The sequence below is a fragment of the Metopolophium dirhodum genome, chromosome 2, assembly GCF_019925205.1.
Source record: "Metopolophium dirhodum isolate CAU chromosome 2, ASM1992520v1, whole genome shotgun sequence".
NCBI lineage: Eukaryota > Metazoa > Arthropoda > Insecta > Hemiptera > Aphididae > Metopolophium > Metopolophium dirhodum.
In genome coordinates, this window is record NC_083561.1 from 710,198 (window position 1) to 735,431 (window position 25,234).

General features: G+C 32.1%; 4 protein-coding genes across 4 annotated transcripts; 1 reads left to right on the forward strand and 3 right to left on the reverse strand.

The window, feature by feature from the left end:
* The first annotated feature begins 632 nt into the window (after positions 1-632).
* On the forward strand, positions 633-9,425 carry LOC132938010 (uncharacterized). The gene is given in 4 exon segments (XM_061004662.1): positions 633-1,984; positions 7,717-7,922; positions 7,924-9,003; positions 9,005-9,425. Coding segments are annotated over 4 exon segments (2,820 nt in total). The 5' UTR covers positions 633-753; the 3' UTR covers positions 9,308-9,425.
* Positions 9,426-11,573: 2,148 nt separating this feature from the next.
* LOC132939408 (uncharacterized) lies at positions 11,574-12,613 on the reverse strand. The gene has a single exon (XM_061006559.1). It carries the CDS (start codon positions 12,558-12,560, stop codon positions 11,721-11,723), a length of 840 nt encoding a protein of 279 aa, XP_060862542.1. The 5' UTR covers positions 12,561-12,613; the 3' UTR covers positions 11,574-11,720.
* Positions 12,614-16,652: 4,039 nt separating this feature from the next.
* Positions 16,653-17,735, reverse strand: LOC132939407 (zinc finger protein 512B-like). Its single transcript, XM_061006558.1, has one exon. It carries the CDS (start codon positions 17,690-17,692, stop codon positions 16,850-16,852), a length of 843 nt encoding a protein of 280 aa, XP_060862541.1. The 5' UTR covers positions 17,693-17,735; the 3' UTR covers positions 16,653-16,849.
* A 3,080-nt stretch (positions 17,736-20,815) lies between these two features.
* On the reverse strand, positions 20,816-21,913 carry LOC132939406 (zinc finger protein 512B-like). Its single transcript, XM_061006557.1, has one exon. It carries the CDS (start codon positions 21,857-21,859, stop codon positions 20,990-20,992), a length of 870 nt encoding a protein of 289 aa, XP_060862540.1. The 5' UTR covers positions 21,860-21,913; the 3' UTR covers positions 20,816-20,989.
* Positions 21,914-25,234: the final 3,321 nt, after the last annotated feature.

Here is a 25,234-nt window from a genome sequence, read left to right on the forward strand (position 1 = left end):
ATAAATTACTATCTATACACCCCTATACACAGACACAAACCACGTTGACCTAGGAGTAAAATTTAAACAAACAGTCGGTAGAATTGACATTTGACACAATGAATAAACGGAATAAATTGAATATTAATAGTATATATTGTTATGTTATAATATAATTTAGTTAGGGGAAAAGGCTATAAGAGTCTCAAATTTCGCAGCAGTAGATGGAAAATATGAAGAAATGGGGGCAATTGCTTCCTGTACCTACATAAAACACTCCAGTTAATTCGTATCGACCACATTAGATAAAAAGATAATAAAATATAGTAGGTACTATCATATTATTAACGATCATAATAAATAATAAAAAATTAAACAACTGACAGATATAAATGAATTGATATTTAAGTTAAACACCTCCGTTGTTGTTCCGATAAAATTGTTTCCATTACTTCCGTCCAGTGCACCCGTAATACATGTTTCTGTTAACTCGTTTTTTTTTTGCAATGACATTATAAGACGACTGACGAGTATATGATATTATTACGGACGAAATATTAAAATAAAACATTTGGACTATCACCGGATTATAAATATAGGTAATAAAAAAACTTAAAACCAGTATTGCAGTAGAAAGTATTTGTGACATATCTTGTGAGGAGGGAATAGTAGGAAATAATTTCTTTTTGGAAGGTACCTACTCTCTCGCGTGTTACTACAAAAGCAGATGTAACGGATGAACGATCATCAGTCGATCGGTTGAATGTAAATCGAATGAAGATGAACAGAGTAATATTTTTGGTGTGTGGATTGTGCGCTTTAGTTGCTGGCCAAAACATAATCAATAAAAACGATGTTAGTAAGAGGAGTACGCACAATACCGACAGTAGCCAAGGAGTACAACTCAGCCAAGGAACGACTGATCAAGGAACACTCGACCAAGGAAAACTTGACCAAGGAGGATACGATCAAAGCGCATACGGACAAGGTGTGCCCCTAGAACAAGGAACGCTGCAAAACGATCAAGCAACACATGGAAATGCAGTAGCAGTAGATCAAGGGACGCTCGACCAAAGCGCATATGGACAATCAGTGCAGCTAATCCAAGGATCGCACGACCAAGGTGCATATGGACAATCAGTTCAACTTAATCAAATAACACACGACCAAGGAACATATGAACAAGCAGTACAGATAAACCAAGGGACATACAAACAAGCTATAAACGTTCAAGGATCGTACGATTTGCAAGGCACTCAAGTCCAAGAGGCACACAGTGAGAATACATCGGACGGGCCCCCGAAAATCCAATACCAGGAGGTCGAAAAGGAGGTGGTCCAACCGTACCCGGTCGAAGTTGAGAAACACGTACCGTACCCGGTAAAGGTCGAGGTGCCCGTCGACCGCCCCTACCCGGTTCACGTGCCCAAGCCGTATCCGGTGCCGGTGGATAAGCCCGTCCCGTATGAAATCAAAGTCAATGTGCCAGAACCGTACACTGTCTACAAGCAAATCCCGTATGAAGTCAAGGTACCCGTCGACAAACCGTACACCGTCCACGTGCCCAAACCATACACTGTTTTGGTCGAAAAGCGCGTACCTTACGAAGTCATCAAACACGTACCTTACCACGTCGGTGTGTTCGTCGACAGACCATACCACGTGTTCATGCCCTACGAGAAGCACGTACCGTACATGGTGGAGAGGCCGATTCCATACCCGATCAACGTTCCAGTCGACCGGCCGTACCAGGTGATCGTCGAGAAGCACGTACCATACACCGTGCATAAACCCGTCCCGTACGTCGTGCACAAGCCCGTCCCGTACCAGGTAAAGTTCCCGCTGAGAATCGAAGTCCCGGTACCGTACCATACGGCTGGTACTCAAACGGAAAGGCCCTTTTCGTACGATTCGTGGATGCCGTACCGCAATGAATTCTCTGGTAAAAAACCCGGACACTATTTTGAAAAAAGTTTAAACTATCATGGTTATGATCATAAATTTTAAATACGTACACTTATACCTCTACCTAGTCATTCTTTATATTCGCTGTTTAGAATATTTTGAGCTTGTCATAAATATTATATTATATTATGTAAATATATACAATTTTTTTTATGTTTTATTATGCAAAATTTGTTATTCATATTATTATATTTCTATATAACTCGAAATCAAAGTGCTTTCGCTGTATACTATATATACATATATTATTATTTATATCGATCCATTCTCCAATAATAATTGGATTCCTATAGTGGTTTTTATTTCTTGTACACTACAGTTAGTATCGAAGCAAGCGTACCATTAATATTAATATATTATAGAAGACAGATACCTAATAATATAGTATGGTCTCTGAAGAGCCAAGTTAACGATTTGAGCTTATAATGTAGTGCACAGAGTCGGGAAACGTTGGTAACAAAACGTTTTGTTTACATAAAATATTATAATAAACTAAAAACCTTAACGTAAAACATGAACAACGTATGTACCCTGTACGTATAAAAATATTAAGTAAGTGGGTACATTTTATACGTCTTTTTTATATTTCAAAAATACATACTTAAGTTTACAAAGCGTTAAACTCAAGACAGTCGAACAAAAAATATTTGAAAAATACTGCCTGACCTTATATTGACAACATTGTATTTTAACATACTCATTTTTCAACGTATTTTAACTTCATTACGGTTAAGTTTTTTTTTAGTTACGCCAGATTCATAAACTTAGTAAGTATTCACTATAACATAATTATTATTGTTTATATTTATATTTAAATAATATTATACTATTATACATATTAGTATATTACATAATACTTAAATAGTTATAATATCGTATCGGTTAAAATCATATTTCCAAACAAAGAGATAACATATTATTATCTAGTTAGTATACTATATTATGGTTTTATGTTGGGCATCGGTAGTAAAAATCGTTGTATATAGTGAAGAATAAATGAATGTAGATTGTAGGTGTAGATACTTAATAAGTTGTTTTCGGTTAAAAATATATATTTTATTTCGTACTAACCTGTTTAAATAATTCTATTGACATGGAAATGAAATTATTATTCAAATAACGTAGGCATGAATGTTTCTGGCTTCTCGCCCGATGCAATCAATTAATTGATTTTTTTTCAACTCATTTAATGTAATACATTATTATACCTACGATTTAAAATTAATATTGTCATACGTGTCAGACGTCGTTAATATATTGAATAATATATATTATTACTACATATAGAACTTTAAATTATAGTATCAATATGGCTCCAACTGTGTATTATTAAATTAATTTAATGTATAGAATTGAATATGAGTTATTTAGCTCAGAATAATTGCGAGGAAGGAAGTATGTGTTACGACATAAAACTAAAGTTATGTTAATAAGTTTATTTTTATATTGTCTTACACTAACTTATTTTATTGTATTTTATTAATTATCTTAATAGTTTTATAATAATTATTCATAATAATTTTCGTTTATTTTTCTTTGTGTACCTGACCTATTTTACTATCAATTGTAATCTCTCACTGCTGTAATTTAAACTGTTTTGTATAAGGACTCCGTCCGTTTAATTATTATAAATAAATAAATAAAATGTATATGGTAGTTGTGAATGACAAAGTTAATTTCGGTAGGGTCGTTCTAAACGTTTTCAAAATAAAATAAAATATTGCTGCCACATTTACAACTGCAGAACTGCATTTTAATTTACATTATTACAGAATATTAGAATCATTGCGTTTGAAATGTTTTATCCTACACACATGTTACAAGTAAATTCAATAAACAAGTATTTTGTAAATAAGTAATTTTTATCTTATATTTAAATTATAGAAGTATACAAAAAATTGTATAAATAACTATAAAAACAAATAATTAATTACAAATTCTGCAGGGGTTATTACATTTTGTATAGGTATGATAATAGATTATATCATACACAGGTAAAACTTCCATGACTATAACTATAGTGACTTGAAATATTGCACAGATTATCAATGGCACAGAGTATTACACCACTATACCAACATACCACGCAGTAGTTATCAGTGATAACCGATTTTGGATTAACACCACTCTGTCAGCGTCCATTCAATCTTACTCGCCATCGTCGTCTCACAGAATCAGTCGAGTTCATCGTGCATCTCCGTTGAAATAATATAATAATATCCTATGGGGGTAGGTGGGTATAAGTTATCGTTCATTGCCACACCTAAACAAATTTAGTTCGGGCGCCACTGCATACCACGCAGTACTTATCAGTGATAACGGATTTCGGATTAATAACACTCTGTCAGCGTCCACTCAATCTTACTCGTCATCGTCGTCTCACAGAATCAGTCGAGTTCATCGGGAATCTCCGTACCACCCTTATTATTTACAACAAACGCAACACGTGACCTTGAGTACTCGCCTCCCCAGTGCAGCTAGAAAAAAACCTATCACGAATGTGTCACGATTGTTCAGCTGCTGCTGCTGCTGCTGCTGACTTTATATTGACCGTCGTGTCTCCGTCCATACTCCGTCACTGTAATTTTCGGTTTGTCCGGAACTATATCGACCTCCAACACCTCGAATCGCACACACGAAGACTGCTGTCCCTGCAGCGCGTTTTTGAAACGTCCATGAATCACAGTGAACTATTTTTATTTTTTTTAACTATCATAATGTTTTATACAAACAACAGTTACCTATTTTAATGTAAAAATAGTATAATATAATATGACCATTGCTTATTAATCCGATCGCGAAATCAACTAATAATATTATAATTTATATTAAATCATTGGCGTAACCGGGAGTATTATTTTGTATTGCTATGTATGAGGAATGGGGGGGGGGGGGGGCTGAAAAATGTAATAAATACTTGTATATATTTTTAAATATTGTAGTACGTAGTTCTTACTAATCAAGCTTTTATATTTAGTATAATACTATTTGTTGAAAGATACGTCATATACTAAACAATACAACATACATTAGAATCAAAATTATTACAACCACCGAGTGAAACCCTCCTGTATAGCGGTATCATTATTCATTAGGTACTACATAGTTGAATGATATGAGATAAAGGGATTTGTCCGCTGTCCACTAATTGAAAAAAAGGTTATGTTAGCTGTATAAGAAAAATGTCCATCATTGAGAGGGTATATATATAACTTGTATATAATACGTGAACAATATATGGGATATCTGTATTGTTTGCTTTTGTTGGAGAATATAAAACTGTCCAATGTACTGCAGAATAATATGTTCGCTATGTCATACAATGATCTAAACAAAAATTGTGTATATAAGTATGTAGCTTTAAGTTTCAAAGTAATATTCCAAAGGTATAACTAATGTCTCTAGGTATTCTTGGACTAAAGTGAATGGTATAAAAAATGAGATTTGGATGGATGTTAAATACAACAACTACTCTTTTTATATTTATTGTGTTAAAAAGTATTTCATCTGCGAGTTTAATTTTTTATCCAAATAAACATACATTATTCGACAACTTTTTTGTGTAATTCAAAATTATTTATACGACGATAGGTACATCTAAATCGATTCTGAAACATTATAATATGCACTTGTTCATTTTGTAGAGATTGAATAAACATCAAATATATTATTATTTTTTAAACCGTAAAACAGACTATGATAATAAATAAAAATACGGGTAAATATTATAGACTTGAAAAACTAATAACTAATAACTTAATTAGTTATAAATACTAGATTCACCATTTACCACATCCCATAGGTCTTGAATCGAAATTGGAATTCTTATTTAATAATTATAATTGATATAGGTACCTACTTATATTATACACGTTTTTTTTTATTTTGTTTGATTAGAACATTTACTGTGATTTATGTTAGTTTACACACATAATTTTACTTGATTTTTTGAAATATTATTAGATATTCAGTAATAATAAATCAATATCATGACTTTTAAGTTATCGAGAACTGACAAACAATGTTTAAGTCAGAAAAATAATTTTTAAAAAGTGGATTTATTTTTAGGGAAGTTTTTATTTTCCAAATTATATTTAACTTTCAGGTTTATTATTTATGCTACAATAACTGTAAGTACTATGCAGTTTAAAAGCATAAATATTAATCGGATACTTTGAGGGGTTAAGCTCTCATGGCTCTCATTAAAACTTTTTTGTGGGGGGGACTAAGTCGACTCAAGCCCCCCTCACGTTTTTCCTCCTATAACTATAACAGATTAGTTTCTGAAGTAAAATTAATTCACTCATTTAACATTAACTATAACATTGTTTCGTATATTATAATTTTACCATTTGTATTTCCCTATTTTTACCCTATTCAAAAGTTGTCGATCACGTAATTTAAATCAAAAAATACAAAGTTGATTATTTTGAAATAACATTATTTATTAATAAGCCTAGAGGTAATATGGTATATTAACACAATAAAACTACAACACTAATTTTATTATAGTATATATATTTATTATGTTAGCATTCAGCACGGTTCAATTATATATTAAAGTAATACATATTAATAAACATCACAGTCAATTATATCCAATCCTAATACATATCATAATAATGTTTATTTTAAACATTTATTTTTTTATAAACTCGATTTATTTTGATGCATCTTGCACTCAAATATACGATGTGTAAATTCGACTATCGTTACCAGTAATTTACTATTTAAATTTATCAGCCATAACACTCATAATGTTATGACATTATTATATGTGTTTAAAAAACTATAATAACATACTGATGAACAAATTAAAATTAAAAATTATAAATATTATTAACTATGCTCTGTTAGGTAGTTTTTTTTTTATCCTGGTTCATGAATGAACTACAATTTAATATTTTATTATGATAAATCATGGTTTAATAATATTAGTATGGATTTAATATTATTTAATACTTTAATAATATATACATTAATCAGAGGCGCTAGTTTGCTTTTAACTATCTATTATATACTCTAATTATTAAAAATTCAACAATTCTATGAGTAAAATAGAGCGGCAAAAAATGAAAGTACCTATCTTGTAACCACTGGACTTCTAAAATGTATGGTAAAAGTTGAGAATAATTACTATGCATAAAAATAGGTATCAATTTTTATACCCAAACGTCAAATATTTTCTTTCAATCAAATCGATTAGTTATGTCGAAACGTTTAACAACTATTTAATTAATGTAGGTATTTTAAATTAAAAAAAATGTTATTCTTCACTGTTATGATGAGATTTTGTTACCTCTTTTATTTCGAACAAAACATAAAATCTAAGTCCGAACACAACATGTTTATAACAATGTAATAAATAATATTAAATTCTAATACCGACTAACGTAATAATATAATATAGCAACAACAACAACAACATGTAACTCTATTATTAAGGTGTTATAATTAGACGAACGATTTTCATATCACGCACTAATAAAGTTTGTTGGTATAAAAGTATCGTTTATCCTAAAACGTGTTATGACATTATTATAATATTATTATGCGACAATTCGTCGAGATTAGAAAGTAGATTAGTGCGGAAAACGTTAAAGGGGGAGGGGGGGGGGGGGTCATCTCTACAACAGAATTCCTAGGCGAACCGTGGTATAATGTTAGATACACAATACACACTACAAAAAGCCAAGCGTGCGAACGAACGGACATCAGTCCATCGCTGCGTTCACATAGGACGTACCTACCCATTGGCGAGCACTGAGTGAGTTTCCATAACGATGACGGTAATATTCTGGAGAATGACGTACGTCGTCGGGCTGTGCGCATTTGTCGCTGGCGGAGTGGAGTTGCAGACCAACAAGACCGAGGAGAACGCTACGGTGACGCCGACAGCGGCAGCGACGATGACAACAATGACGGACGACGGCAAAGGACACGAAAAGCGAGGCGTCTTTGACACCGGTTACGGTTATGGGGGCCACCAGTTTCAGTAACGTGGTAAGCGGTCCACACTTCCAGCACGGGCACGAGCAGCGAGTGGTCATTGCCAAAACCATCATCAAGGAGGTCGCCCAACCGTACCCTGTCGAAGTTGAGAAACGCGTGCCGTACCCGGTAAAGGTCGAAGTGCCCGTCGACCGCCCTTACCCGGTGCACGTGCCCAAGCCATATCCAGTCCACGTGGACAAGCCCGTCCCGTATGAGGTCAAAGTCAACGTGCCGCAACCGTACACCGTCTACAAGCACGTCCCGTACGAAGTCAAGTACTCGGTAGACAAACCGTACACCATCCACGTGCCCCAACCGTACACCGTTTACGTCGAAAAGCGCGTACCTTATGAAGTCGTCAAACACGTCCCTTATCCCGTCAAGGTGTTCGTGGACAAGCCGTACACTGTGCAGGTGCCCGTTGACAAACACATACCGTACACCGTCGAAAAGCCCGTACCCTATCCAGTCAAAGTACCAGTAGATCGCCCGTACCAGGTAACCGTCGAGAAGCACGTTCCGTATCCCGTCGAAAAACCTGTACCTTATACAGTCGAGAAACGAGTGCCGTATCCGGTCAAAGTTCCTGTCAAAGTTGAAGTCCCAGTGCCTTATGAAGTAAAAGGTCACGAACAAAAATTATTTTGGCCAACGCTGCGTAAAGAAAAAGTAGAACAACAGCAACAACAGTACGAACCTGAAGAACAAGTGCAACACCAACAGTACGAATCCGAAGAACAATCTCAACCACAACAATATAAATCAGAAGTACAGTCACAAGCACAGCAGTACGTACCTGTAGAACAATCTCAACCACAACAATTTAAACCAGAAGTTCAGACACAACCACAACAATACGAACACGAAAAACAATATCAACCACAACAATACGAACCCGAAGAACAGTCGCAACCACAACAACAGTATGTGCACGAAGTAAAACCACAACAACCACAACAACAATATGAAAATGAAGAACAATCGCAACCACAACAGCAGTATGTGCACGAATTAAAACCACAACAACCACAACAATATGAAAACGAAGAACAGTCGCAACCACAAAAAGCAGTATGTATACGAATTAAAACCACATCCACAACAACAGTATGAAAACGAAAGACAGTCGCAACCACAACAGCAGTATGTGCACGAATTAAAACTACATCAACAACAACAATATGAAAACGAAGAACAACTACAAAAGCAAGATGATAGCGCTGAACAAGCACAACAGTCTGACGAACACTCAGAACAATCGCAGCAACAAGGCGAACCAATAATTATCGATAACTTTTTTAATTATTTTTTACTAGTCATAAGTCATAACTATATTGTCTATATTATTGTATTGTTTTTGTTAGGTTAGGTATTGTGTCACAGTTACCGAAACCAAAATATGTATTCAACGATATAATGTACTTACCTCGGTTGATAACGAATTGTATGTAAATAGATATATCTAATGAATAATCAAATAAAGACTTATTTTATATTAAAATCTATTTTTTTTTTCAATTTGATAATATAATTTATGTGAACATAATATGTCTATTATTCAGATGAGGTTGATATCTGGATATGTTTTCCTCCTTATTTCGGTCCACAACTGGAAGAGAACATTTTATGTAAAGTTTATTTTTAAACTTAAATCAGTTTTACGCGATTTGATCAACTTGAACAGTTAAAGAATTATTCAAGCATTTTGATCTTATTCGATAAATTATTATAGTTGTGCACTTGTGCCCATAAAGTTTTTGAACAAAATATTTGAAATAATATTAACAATTTAAAACTAATTAATCAAAAATAGATTCATAATGTTATGATTACCTAAATCAATATATTATTATGATTAAAAATGATATTTGTTTAAACATTGCTTAATTTTAATAATTTTAAACACACGCATATTGTGACTTCCATGTGTAAATAAAAGGTATTATTGATGGGTAGTATGCAATTAATCAGTATAATATAAAAGTAAATAACAAGTATTTAAAAAATTGGTTACTCATAATATGAAATATCAATAAATGTAACCTTAATATTTATAATATACTCTCAATCAGTTATTGAATTAAAATATGATTACTAATTTACTAATAAAGTGTATAGATATATAATTGCTTAATCAAATATTTTGTACAATTAATACAAATGATAATAACAATAGTTATACCTAAGTCGTTGTGATATAACTATATAGGTAACGATAACAATAATTAATTATATTTTGCGAGGTGTCTACAATTACAATTATATAAAGGGTTCCGCAATATTTGTTCCATTTTTTATATTTCCATCTACATGATAATATATTTTAGTGATTAAACATCATTCGTGTGAATATTTAATAGATAATTAAAGCATTAATGATAATTTCGTGAACATTAAAAACTGCTAAAAAAAAGTTCACGGGTAGAAGAATATTTAAAACAATTCTATTTTTACTATTTCATACACAAGTTATACAACAAGCGTATTATGCAGACCAGTATACGCTTTACTTATTTTGATGTATGCAGTTACATGCAGCGACCGTAGCAAACTAAACTGTAATGTCATATTAAGTAATTTAAAAACAGCATTATCTGCAGCTAATGCTAATAGAATACCGTTGGTAATAATTTATTGTTTAGAAATACACATTATGAACCCGACATGATTACCGACCAAATCATTATATAAATTATATTTGGAAATATAAAGTATATCAATAAAAAAAAAAAAAAAATAAGAAGGAAAAAACTGTATTAGTAAAAAATTGTATGTTGATAATAATCTTATATATAAAAATCCCGTGTCACGTCTTGGTCCGGAATAAACTCCGAAACTACTGAGCCAATCTTGATGAAATTTTTACAATGTGTGTAATTTGACCGAACTTAAAAGAAAGGCTAATTTTAAAAGGGAGAGAATCAACCCCTTTGATACTTTGGCGTTAAATAATACACTTGCGTATAAACAGCACGGAGTCCGCGATCTACCGCAGGTAGATTGCCTACTTGATAATGTATTGCTGCAAATCAGAATTTTTATTCGGGGCAACGGAAAAGTTAAGATAAATCTTGAATACCATACACCAAATATTAAATAACGAATTGAAAAAAGTTTGAGTCATATATAGTTGATACATTTAACGGGCAACAAAATGCACGGGATCAGCTAGTATATTATGTAATTTGGACTCTTAAGCCATTAATTGTCTTCAATTATCTATCATAAATATTTTTGATTTATAATCTTAACATGGGCACCCCAACCCCTTACGGATTTAAAAAGATAATATAATTGTTATACAAGTAAAATATTAAACAAGGAAAACTGTTTAATTTAAAGACAAAAGTTGGACAACTTTGTTTACAGATTAAATTCAACTATGCGTCTATGATACACAACCCGTTACTCGGATTATTATTGTAGTGATGAGAACCAATGTGCACCATGCGGCAAACTTCAAATGCTATGGCCTCGCTTATTGTTTTTGATTTTATGATAAGAGGTTGCCGATTGAGATATCCAATATTATACATTTTCTATTGTACAAATATATACGACTACTAAATAGTTCTATAGTAATAACCAGATCGCTAAACAAGGAGTTTGCTGAAAAAACACCCATCTAAAGTAAGTTTGTATAAACTAAAAAAAACAGTTTTTATTCTATATCCAAAATTATATTAGTGGCATGTACAAGGTATATTACAATCCTTAAATCGAATCACATTTTAAGTTACAAGTATACATAGTTTTTACAAAATATAAAAATCTGATCCATGTTAATAACTGTGGCTTCCGTGTTCGCCGAAGGAGTGTCCACCGTACGAGTGTTCTTCATGGTGATGTGGTACTTCGTATGGAACAGGTACTTCGACTTTGACGGGAAATTTAACAGGATACGGCACTGCTTTCTCGACCGTGTACGGCACTGGTTTGTTGACGGGATATGGCACGTGCTTCTCAACTGTCACCGGGTAGGGGCGGTCCACTGGTACTTTGACCGGGTACGGCACGTGCTTTTCGACGGTGTAAGGGACGTGCTTCTCGACGGGAACGTGGACTGTGTACGGCTTGTCGACGGGTACCTTGACTTCATATGGTACGTGCTTGGTGACCTCGTAAGGGACGCGCTTCTCCACGTAAACGGTGTAAGGTTTGGGAACGTGGACGGTGTACGGTTTGTCAACGGGTACCTTGACTTCATAAGGAACGTGTTTGTAGACGGTGTACGGTTGGGGTACCTTCACTTTGACTTCGTACGGGACGGGCTTGTCGACGTGCACTGGATATGGCTTGGGCACGTGCACTGGGTAAGGGCGGTCAACGGGCACCTCGACCTTTACAGGGTACGGTACGTGTTTCTCGACCTCGACGGGGTACGGTTGGGCGACCTCCTTGATGATGGTCTTGGACAGCACTTGTGGTTCGTGGTGGAAGTCATGACCGGTCAGCTCGTGGCCGAAACCACCGGAGCCGTATCCATAACCGGTGTCGAAAATGCCTCTCTTGCCTTGGTTTTTGCCGTCATTGGACTCTGGTTTCTTCTCGTCCTCCGTTTTCACTGCCAGAGTGAAGGCGCACAACCCAACCACGGACGCCACGAGTAAAATCTTCTTCATATTGTTATTCGTTTTGAACGGAACAATCGACTGATGTCCGTTCGTCTGCGCGCTCGGCTTTTGTAGTGACCACAGTGTCTTGCACCAATGAAGTCCAGTGCTTCGCCCCCACTCACAGTTCGGCCATAGATTGATACACTGCACGCGTCTACTTTCTATTGTTGTCTATCGCCTACCACCTACTATTTACTTTTTACATGATACCATCAATTTTGTACCATTTCATAACACTTTGTAGTTTGTGTAAGACAATGTAATTGAAGCGTCTTTGATATTGAACGGTTATCCAAAATATGATAGATTGTTTTTTAATAGTATGTGCACTATATTATTATTTTGTTATGTAAAATGTAAATAAAGATTTATTTCATCCATAATTCGTTATAATAATGTAAATTAAACCACAATAAATATTGGGCACTTGCAGTTTTTATCGATTTATTGCAGATAAACCGTCGTTCACCTGTATAATTTTCTGTATTGATATATCATACTAAATCATAATAATTTACATTAAACGTTTTTATGATTTCGAAACAATATTATGTTATCCGTATTACCATTAATACAATTTTGTAATTCTTAGAAAATATATTTTAAAAAATGTATATTTTACAATTTTCTCTGTCACGTTATTTATATCATATTTTTGTCGCGATCGACAAGTTTAATTTCAAAACTCGTGATGTTTAAAATCCATAAACATGTATGATAAATCTCTGTGGAAGTGTAGAGCGTGAACACTCGTACCTATGTAACTTATAGTGACTTACATAATTAGACGTTTGGTTGCAGCTAATAATAATGATAAGAACAGCGTAGAGGTAGCACAAAACACCCTGTTACACAACGTATTTGTATACTATGATAAAATAAATAGTTATAAATATTTAATTACTGTACCTCCTCTTGGAGAATTTGAAAAAATCCAATGAAAGTGTTTTCATTGTAAAACAATGTAACTGATAGGTACCTATGTATTTTTAATTGATATAATGGAAATGAAAATACTATTCTATTTGAAATGGGTTGATTTCATTTTTCTGAATTTGTCACGACCTCAAATGTATTGTTTGTAGTTTATTAATAAATGAGCTATTTGCGAGGGTACCTAGTATAATGGCGTGAAACACTTCCTTCATATTATTACGGAATTTAGTTTTTTACTATGGTCTATTATGTATTAATAGTAATTTATAAATTATAATAATATGTAGCTTGGCGCAGCGCGTTAGTTGCTATCAGTCATGTAATGTGACTGAGAGTAAGGAACGTCTGATGCTACGAGTTCCCGGATGGGTAACCACTCGGATTTGTAGTAGCAAAAACCTTGCCACACATACACGTGTTGCGTAACTACAGTAATAATCTTACCCTATACCAACCCTACAAACCACAGTCCACAATCACTACAATAACTAATAGCCATAATTGCCGGCTCAAGTTCAAAAAAAAAAAGGTGGATAAGTGGATGTCGCTCTGCTGTACGGTAGGTTACAAGTGGGTCACTGTAATGGATGGTGTTAAATTTGAATTCAATGATATAATATCATTGTATAAGAAAAACGATTCTGAGCGAAAACGGTCAGTCAGCCTATGATTTTACCAAGTATATTTGACGATATTATTGTGAATAAAGTAATTTATATATAACCTATTTACGTGGAGCCTTGTTTTAAATTTTCAATCCTTAGCCATAAAAGTTAAAAATTTATAAATTTTTAACTACAAAATAATTAATAAATTATAAATTTGATAAATGTTGTCAAAATTTGAACTTTAAATGCTTATAAAAAAAAATTGTGCCTATGTATTTTTAATATTTTTCAACTGCTATTAGAACGATATATCAGGAGCCTTATATTAAATTTTCACGATTTTTTACCCAACAAATAAAAATTTATTGATATTTATAGAAAAAAAAACTAAAAAAATTGAAAACTGACAATGTCCGTAAACAGCTCAAAAAGAGTCAAAATATTTTCAACATTTTATGGTGTATAGAAAATGCTAATATAAACATTCAGTGAAATTTTCAAGTATCTACAGTCATTCGTTTTTTAATTACAATAAAATAAGAAAATTGTTACATGAGAAATCGAGTAAATATCAAATGTTGTAAAAATATAAATTTCAGACGCTCATAAAAATTTAATTTAAGTTTCTTCTAGACATTTTTTTTTTGATAAAGGTAGACAAACTTATGAGTAATCTTATATTACATTTTCAAATCTTAGATTTAAAAAGAAAAATTTTTATGAATTCTCATCAAAATAATTTGCTATTTTTCGTGATTTTTCCGTATTTTGTCAAAATTTGAACTTTAAATGCTTATAATTAAAAACTGTGACTAAGGATTTTTAATTTTTTTCATCTGCCTTTGAAACAATAACCTAGGAGCCTTATATTAAATTTTCAAGCCTTTTACTCAACAGATAAAATTTTATTGATATCTATAGAAAAAAAAACTAAAAAAATTGAAAACTGACAATGGCCGTAAACAGCTCAAAAAGAGTCAAAATATTTTGTAAATTTTATGGTGTATAGAAAATGCTAATATAAACATTCAGTCAAAATTTCATGTCCCTACGGTCATTTTTTTTAGAGTTACACCAAAAACCAAAATCGATTTTCTCGAAAACAGATTTTGCGTAAAAATTCCCGTTTTTCCTTAATTTTTCTTTTGTTTTTCACGTCGCTTGTGAAAACTACTGGGAAATTTTTACTTTTGACCCCCCAAAGTACCAACTAGATTCACTTTCCTATCAGAAAAGTTACTATTGAAGAAAATCCAAGCACTTTTACTGTCCTAAAAGGTGATGACAGACACAAAAATAAAAAAAAAAAATAAAAAAAAAATAAAAAAAAAAACACACATCATTGTAGAATCAATACATTCATCGCTTCGCTCAGAATCTAAAATTATAATAGACACGTTATGTGTCATATAATATTTTATTTTATTTGAATTAACATGGAGTCCCACCTTAACAAACTATTTCTTATAAATTTATTAAATTAATTATAATAATATTAAAACGTCGACCGGCAATTGCAATTTGCAAGTATGGTGAGACATACTGAAATAGTTTCGTTTCAACTCTAGACACCTAGGTCATCGGTTAAGCAAAATATATCATACTTACATATTTTAATGTTTATGACGTTTTAATTATATTGTACTAGGTGAAACTTAGTATCCTGTAAAATATAACATAAAAATCTTTTCATATTCGCAGTTCAATATATGTATATAAGTATACGTCTGATAGTTATTACAACGTAACTGTACTTAAATAAATATTAAAACTACTTCAATTTAAAAGAAGAGAAATTATTTGATTTCACGTGGGTATTATTAGTTTCAAAAGAAAAGATACTAACGCAAAACCAAACTCTCATTACTCAACTTCCTTAGGTAAATCATAAATAAGTTTAAAAAATAGCGTATTTTCTTAATTGTTCTTTGAATTATTTATGCAATAATAAAGTATTGTTGATTTTTAAGATTTGTAATTATGTAGTTTTGTTTGATTTTACAAAAATATAAATACCTATTGATTTTTAAAATTGTATCCGGCCTCAGTTTACATAATATCACCAATTTAAGTTTGATAATAACTCGGGTGCAGTTTACATGTGTGATTTTTTTTGTTTATCTATACCTTTGGCGCAGTTTACAATCACTGAAATTATAATATTATGCATTTTAGGGATAAAGTCAAAGTGAATATGTAGCTACACGTCGTATATAGTCCCCTATACAGATAACCATATGACTAAAATATATAATAATATAACAGATAGGTAAGTTGCTTATGAAATGTGTAAAAAGTTTAATATTACCCACATTCCCACAATTCAGAACAAACGTCTTGTTTGGGAACTTATCGTTGATAATCGATTGACGACGACTAGCGAAATCAACGAATTGATGATTTAGTTACAGTTATGACGTAAAACCAATTTTGAAAAGTTATTGCTACTTACACAGTTACCACTCATAGACACAACAATTCTCTCGTGGATGTAGCAGACGACATTTTATTTATGTGGATTTTAGTAATATTTTTTTGAACACAAATAGAAAAATATTATAAAACAAGTCTTTATTTTAAGAACATAATATTATCTCAATACATATTATTATACTATATTATAATACAAAATATTAGCATAAAACAAAAATATTTCCAATGACTTTTGCAACAAAAAATAATCAGAACAAGATAAGTAACATAATATTATAAGTATTACATTATGACTAGCAAAATATGACAGTATATCAATCAATAATTGCCGTGCTCGTGTTGACCGTATTGCGGTTGTTTTTCTTCGTATAGGGCCTCTGATGAAGAGTATTTGTCTTCATTTTCGTGTTCCTTGTACGGCACTGGCACTTCGACTTTCACGGGAAATTTGACCAGGTAAGGTACTGGTTTCTCGACGGTATAGGGTACGGGTTTGTCGACAGGGTACGGCACGTGCTTCTCGACGGTAACCTTGTAAGGGCGGTCGACCGGAACTTTGACCGTATATGGTACCGGCTTCTCGACGGTGTACGGTACGTGTTTCGTTATTGGTACGTGGACGGTGTACGGTTTATCGACGTAAACTTTTACGGTGTAAGGGACATGTTTGGTGACCTCGTAAGGGACGCGCTTTTCCACGTAAACGGTGTACGGTTTGGGCACGTGGACGGTGTACGGCTTGTCAACCGGGTACTTTACTTCGTATGGAACGTGTTTGTAGACGGTGTATGGTTGTGGCACTTTTACTTTGACCTCGTATGGGACGGGCTTGTCCACATGGACCGCATATGGCTTGGGCACGTGCACTGGGTAAGGGCGATCGACGGGAACTTCGACCTTTACCGGGTACGGTACGTGTTTCTCGACTTCGACTGGATACGGTTGGGCGACCTCTTTGATGATGGTTTTGGACAATACTTTGCCATGTCCTTGATAGTCGTCACCCGCTTCATATCCATAACCGGTGTCGAAAATGCCTCTCTTGTCAAGGTTTTTTCCGTCGTCGGACGTCGTTTTCTTTTCGTCTGGCAGTTTTCCGCCAAAAGCGAAAACGCTGCAGCACAGCACGATAACGCAAACTGCCGGTGAAGTCCTCATCATTGTTATACGATTTGAATGAAACGATCGACTGATGCCTACTTAGTCTGCGCGCTAAGCTTTTGTAGTGAATCAAATTGTGTGATGTTCAACGAGGAAGCTTCATCCACGTGTTCCCACCATACCCTTCTCCGGTGATATATTAGTATATTATACTTTCTATTTAACATTATCGTCGTTCGTGTTTATTAGACCATATTAACTATCATTATTTTTTTTTTTTTTTTATGATATTTCATAATATTTATTTTAAGGAAATAATGTAAAACAAACAAATTGTTATATAATTATTCTTAAAACCGTACATTTATCTTAGTATTTTACTTACTTACTTTAATAAAATCTTCTATACTATTGTAGACTTATTTAAATAAAACTTATTTATATTATTTGATAATACAGTTTTAAATTAAGTCGCTGTGAATGAAACTATTTGTTTAATTAGGTACATCTTGTTGTATTTCAATTGAATAATCAATAACCCAGATTTATTTTCATCAATTTTATGTTGTATTAAAACATATTTTGTTCCACCTAGTCTACCGGTTACATGTTCATGTTCTATGGATTTCAAAAATGAGTCACGGTTTTCTGTGTAAATTTCATTTAAAAAGTATAATTTGTATTCAACATAATTGATTTGAATTTATCATAGAAGAAAATATGATAGTCAGGTTTAACTAAACTAATTGATTGGTTTTGCTGCATAACTTTAGGCAAAGGTAGTAAAATAAAACAAAATATATTGTTTACCTTTTACCTTTTACCACAACGCTCTCCAATAGTTTTTAAATAAAAAATCTTTATATAATACAATATATCGTCTATAAAAGAATATAAAAGGGGACGGAGTGGCTGACCCGAGTTCGATACCTCGGTCGCGGGCGGAATTTTTCTTTGGGCAAGTCACGGTGTTCGGAGAACAAGTGCTGCTATCCTCCACCCGGGCATGGCAGATGCCTACGGGTGCCCAAATTAAAAATTCTGCCAAAACAAACACACTCGTGTAAAACAATCTACAGTACCCTCCCCTACAGTACCACAGGCTAATAACCTAGTAGTTAAAGCCTTAACCCTAATAAAAAAAAGAATATAAAAACAAAACTATTTCAAGAATGACATTTATGTATAATATATTATTATATATTTTATACATTGTAACACACTTTTAATTACAATCAACTTAATTAAAATTGTTGACTTAATCTTAAAATTAGGGCAAATCATTTTTGGGATTCGATGAGAGCTACCTTCGTAGAGGCCCCTGGGTACTTCTTAATCACAGGTTCTCAAACTTATTTAATCCACCGCCCATTTTCAGAATTGATATTTTCAGTAACGGTACGTAATTATTGTAATTGTTATATTTAAATAAACCATACCTATTTGTTATACCCAAGTAATACTTGATCATTTTTAAAATTATATTTTTTTAAAGTTCAAACATTAATCACTAATCTGTATCTTATTTAAAGTTATTAAAATTAAAATTAAATTAAAACGTATATACTGTGAAGGATGAACCTGATGCTCTTTAACAATGTTGTTAATATCGGGCTTGGATTTACTTAAAAAGAGTCGTAAGTGGAATTATGTGGACATTTACTTGCTTTTTAATTTTGATTTGAAGTATAAGAATAACATATTATTCTTTCGATTTTTTTAATCACTTAATGCCGCTCTAGTCCTCTCCAACGCCCCTAAAATGTATTCGGGTTTTAAACCACCCCCCTGGAAGCTGCTGACGCCAACAGAGGGTTGCTATTGCCTTCTTTGAGAAACACTGCTATAAATGGTTCTCAAAATTAAAATGTATACAGATTAGGTAATTTAGTTAAGGACGGTAATTTAGCGGAAACTATTACTGACATTTTATTCCAGTATGGTTAACAAAATCTTATTTTTCTTTTTTTCTTGTGGCAACACCACATGGAGGCTGAACTGTTTGCACACTGCTTGGCTCCAAACGTTTTACTACATTTAAAATCGTATTTTATAAGTTATAACGTTTTATTATTCAATACTCTCACACCAGTTTGACAAAAATAAATTGGTTTAACTCGCACCTACCGTTCACTCGGTGTGTACCTTATATTATATACTGACATAAAAATGAAGGACTTATATTATGACTAACCAATGTCAACATTGTAATATTGTATATTTCTTGTATGTACTTAGACTTGTTGCTAATATTTTTATTGATGTGATGTATATCATCACAGTATTCCGTTCATTTCTTTCTGAACACAATTCTTAAGCCTGAGACATAAATGTAGTATCATTTGTACGACTAATAGTTGGCTATTTATGGTTATTAACCTCGTAAACACAATATATACCTAATTTGTTCAAACATGGTTTATATAATGTAGGTAGGTACGCATAATTTAGACGCATGTCGATTTATATACAACGGCCAGCGACTTTAACGACTTGGTCTTTTTTATACATATTTTACTTAATCTCGATCCCATGGACAATAGATTCTTGTCTCCAATATTTAGTTACAGTAGAATTTAAAATACTCATTTATATGAAAAAAAATTACTAACTCAAATATAATAAAATCGTATTTAAAATAACAAGTGTGACAAATGTACGATTGAGAGTGATCTCAACTGAAACGTAATACAAACATAAAATTTAAAACGCTTGTAACACTGTGTTTATAATAAAGATTATTTTTTTTACGAAAAAAGTAAAAGGGAATAAAGTAACTATAGTATTTATGTCCAATAAAAATAAAATATAGTTAAAATATCCAACATTTACCACTATTAAAATAATTATATACACGAGAATTTTATTATATCTACATAATATTATATATTTTATGATTTTATAATATATTTATATTCATAATTATATGGGAATAAATTATACCCATATGCCGTTAATTTTACCTAGTAACTAATACCTGTAAAATACTATTTCTTATATCAAGGTAATTTAATTTATTTTTATTCATAATTGTATGTATTTTTGAATTAAAACTAATATTGCAACGGGATAAATCATTTCCACACATAAACACATCTTTTTTTCTGGTAATAACTGTTAGGATACAATGGGTAATATATATTCTATATTTTTACGATGATTATACCAAATAAAATACAAAAATATCAAAAAAATAGTCTTTATTTATATTCATAATCTATATACAGTATTATAATATGTGATATTCGTGTTTAACGAACATATCTTAATGTTAGAGATATATAATATGACTTAGGTTACAATTTATTCAATCAGAAATATAACATGTGTTATGACTAGAAAAATATGACACGTTTATCAATAACTGCCGTGTTCGTTTTGATCGTTGGCATATTGTGGTTGTTCTTCCTCGTATTTTGCCTCAGAAGAGTAATTTTCTTCGTGTGCGTTTACTTTGTACGGCACTGGCACTTCGACTTTCACGGGAAATTTGACCAGGTAAGGTACTGGTTTCTCGACGGTATAGGGTACGGGTTTGTCGACGGGGTATGGGACGTGCTTCTCGACGATAACCTGGTATGGACGGTCGACTGGCACGTTGACAGTATAGGGCACCCGCTTCTCGACGGTGTATGGTACGTGTTTCGTTACCGGTACGTTTACGGTGTACGGTTTGTCGACGTACACATTGACCGGATATGGGACGTGCTTGGTGACTTCGTAAGGTACTCGCTTCTCAACGTAGACGGTGTATGGTTTGGGCACGTTAACGGTGTACGGCTTGTCGACCGGGTACTTGACTTCGTACGGGACTTGCTTGTAGACGGTGTACGGTTGTGGCACCTCAACTTTAACCTCATACGGGACGGGCTTTTCCACGTGGACTGCATACGGCTTGGGCACGTGCACCGGATAAGGGCGGTCGACGGGCACTTCTACCTTTACCGGGTACGGTACGCGTTTCTCGACCTCGACCGGATACGGTTGGGCGACTTCTTTGATGATAGTTTTAGACAGCACTTGTTGATCGTGGTGATGTTGGTGTATCTGGTGATTACCAGCCGGCTCGTGCAGATCGAAACCCGAGCCGTATCCATACCCAGTGTCGATGATGCCTCTCTTGTCGTGGTTCTTGGTTTCTTTAGATATATTTGATTCGGGCTGGTTCGCGCACATTGCGAATGTGCACAACCCAATAACGCACGCCATATGTAAAAACGTCTTCATTGTCGTTCGATTTGAAAGAGATGCAGTCGACTGATGTCCGTTGGTCCGCGTGCTACGCTTTTGTAGTGACTTGTGTGTCCACCTAGGAAGACTCGTCTTTGCCGAACCACCTCATCCCCACCACCTATTGTATTTTGCCAATGTACTTTCTATCGTGGATCATCGTCGTTGACCGTTTTTTTTTATGATGGACAATATTATTATAGCCGTTATTAAATCACTTCGCGATGTTGTACAAGGAAATGAAATAAACCGAGACTTTTTTTTATTACTTGTAGGTATAACGCGTCTTCTTCAATATATTTACTCACCGACTTAGTTTAGGTAATATATTATAATACTCCAAGCTTGGTCAACCTCAATGTCATGTAATATTTATTTATAGAACAATTTATTATTTATTAAACTAGTTTAGTTATCCGATTAATAAATTTTACCAGCAATGACATTCTTATTATGTTGAATGTCCGTGAATATTACAATATATCATGCCTACGCGTACCTACTGTATTAGATATAATTATAAATACTAGTTAGAATTAATTTGCTACTTTTATTTTAATTTTCATATTTTCATTGAAAATCAGTATGCAAATAACTTGATAATCTGATTAATTATTTTTGACTTTGACAGTTGTTTATTACGATGTTATTATTATCTAACGAAAAGTAATAAAATAAAGAAAATATAGTGTTTATAATTTATTCATTGTATTAAGTACATCAGTATACAATGTATACGATAAATTATGATTTAGGTAATTATAACTTGTTTTGTCTTTATAGTTCATAATCAATAAATAATTAAAATATTGTATCTTCTATTTTAAGACTGTATAAATAGTTAAAATAATAATTATTATAATTTATAATCCAAATTAATGAAATAACAAATATAATTAATACATATTAATCGATAATAAATCCGCCCAGCGTCACCGACTGAGTTGTATTATATATTAGTGTGACTGCAGACTGAATTTTAATATATTTTATGGACTTATTAAATTATTTAAATTTGGTTTACAAAAAAAATAAATACATTTTTCATATAAACTATACATATAATTGTTAAAAAATAGAAATTGAAGCTAATGGAAAATAGTTCTATTACAAATTATGTGTTATAATAACTAGGATTCGGGACTTGTTGAACAAAACATTTGAAAATTACTTATGCATGTAAATGTTATGCAATTTAAGATCCCAAAAAGTTCGTTAAAATACATGCAGCAAAAAATGTAAGGAAAAAAAGGTGAAAAAATGAGTACCGCTAACTCTGTTGTCGAGCATGTCGTTGTAACGGATGTGTTATATTTGAATTCAATGATAAACAATTGAATACAAAAAACGATTCTGAGTGAAGAAGTTGTGTTATCCTAATATATTTGTATAAATAATCAAATTTAATATAGTTGAAAAAAAATTTATAAAAATTAAAAATCTCTCACGGCTATATATTATATATAGTATATTATATTATATATAATAGCATAACTAACTTTTTTTTGTTGATAGATGAAGAAAAACTTATTGAGAATCTTATATTAGAATTTATAATGTTGGCTATAAACTTGAACTCTGAATTTCTAACTGAAAAATAATTCAAAACATTTAAAAAAATTATCATGGCTATAAATAGCTCAAAAAGAATTGAAATAGTTTTACCTTGACGTATATAAAATGATAATTTTAACATTTGGTGAAAATAACGAGTATCTACGATACTTCGTTTTTGAATTACAACAAAATAACAAATATCAATAGATGTAAATTCGTTAATTTACCAGTGAAAATCCAATATCGTAAACATTTTAAATTCAATAACGCTCATAAGAATTTAATGCTACTTTCCAGTATTTTTTTTTTTTGTTTAAGTTAAAAACATGTGTGGAGTATCTTCTATTAAAATGTCTAATTTTAGCTATGGAAATAAAACTTTTATATATTTCTAATTAAAAAATAATTTGAAATTTAAATTCATATAAAAAAAAAAAATCGTGCCTATGTATCTTTAATAATTTCAAACTTCCATTAAGGCCGCGGTGCCGATGCCATTTTGTCCTCAAAAATACACTTTGCGAGAATAACGATACCGCCTTGTAGAATCAACCAAATTTCATATTTTTTTTTTTAATTGCTAGAGGAAAATATTCTACAGCCCGCATCAATCTCTGTTTTTCAATATTTTATTCTCAAACTTTATAATATGTCTAAAAATATACAAGATAAAAAGCATTTTTTCTTACACATTTTTTAGTACATTTATTTAAAATAAAAAAAAAAAAGACCGATGCGGGCTGTAAGAAGTCTTCTTCTTTCAGATAAACAAATAGTCATCAAAATCCGACAATTCTACAAAGTTTGAGAGTTATTCCCGTAAAGCCTTTTTTTCGATAATCATTCATCCTATCAACCCCCTAAATAGGTATCGGGTAGTAGATTAGTGGAAAAATCTTATAATTGAGGTAACAACTAAAATATAAAATTTAATTTTCAATTTTTGTAGAATTGTGGAAAATTTAAAAAAACTAGCACCGGGACCCTTAATTAAATGTATAAGGAACCTTGAATGAAATTTTCAAACTTTAGCTAAGTGGAAAATTTTTTATCGAGAATAATTTTAAAAATATTTACAAAATCTGTAACATTTTTCACGGTTATAATTACTTTGAAAAATCGAAATATTGTGAAAATGTTACCATATATATAAAATACCAATATAAATATTTGGTGAAAATGTCAAGTGTTTGTGGTTATTAGTTTTTGACCAACACCAGCAAAAATTAAATCGATTTTGTCAAAAATTGGTTTTGCGTGTTAAGTTTAAACTACCACTTTATTTTCGTTTTTCCTGACGCTTTTTAACAACTGAAATTTTTCAATTTTGATCTTATAAAATACTAACTAAATTCAATTTTCTATTAGAAAATATGCCGATGTCAAAAATCGGAGCATTTTTAGTACCCCAAATATTGATGACAGACAGAAAAAAAACACACATCATTGTAAATACAATAATATTAATAAAAAAAAAATAATAATAATAAACCAATATATTATATATTCTTTCGAATCTAAAATTGTGAAAACGGTATGTATATGTAAGCGATAATATGATAGGTACCAATAACTTAATTAAAAAAATGCTAAAATTTGTCAATTATTCCTTTTTTAATATATAACGAAGTATGTAAAAATATGGAAAGTCAAACTTTGTATTTAATTTTAGTATTTTACAAAACAAATTTATATCAGTCCTAAACTAATTTACAGCCAAATCAAAAATGCAGGCTAAATTTCTTGAACCCTAGTTCTAACAATCCAACTTAAGAACTGACAATATTGGATTCTGGTCGTAAAATTAAAATAATT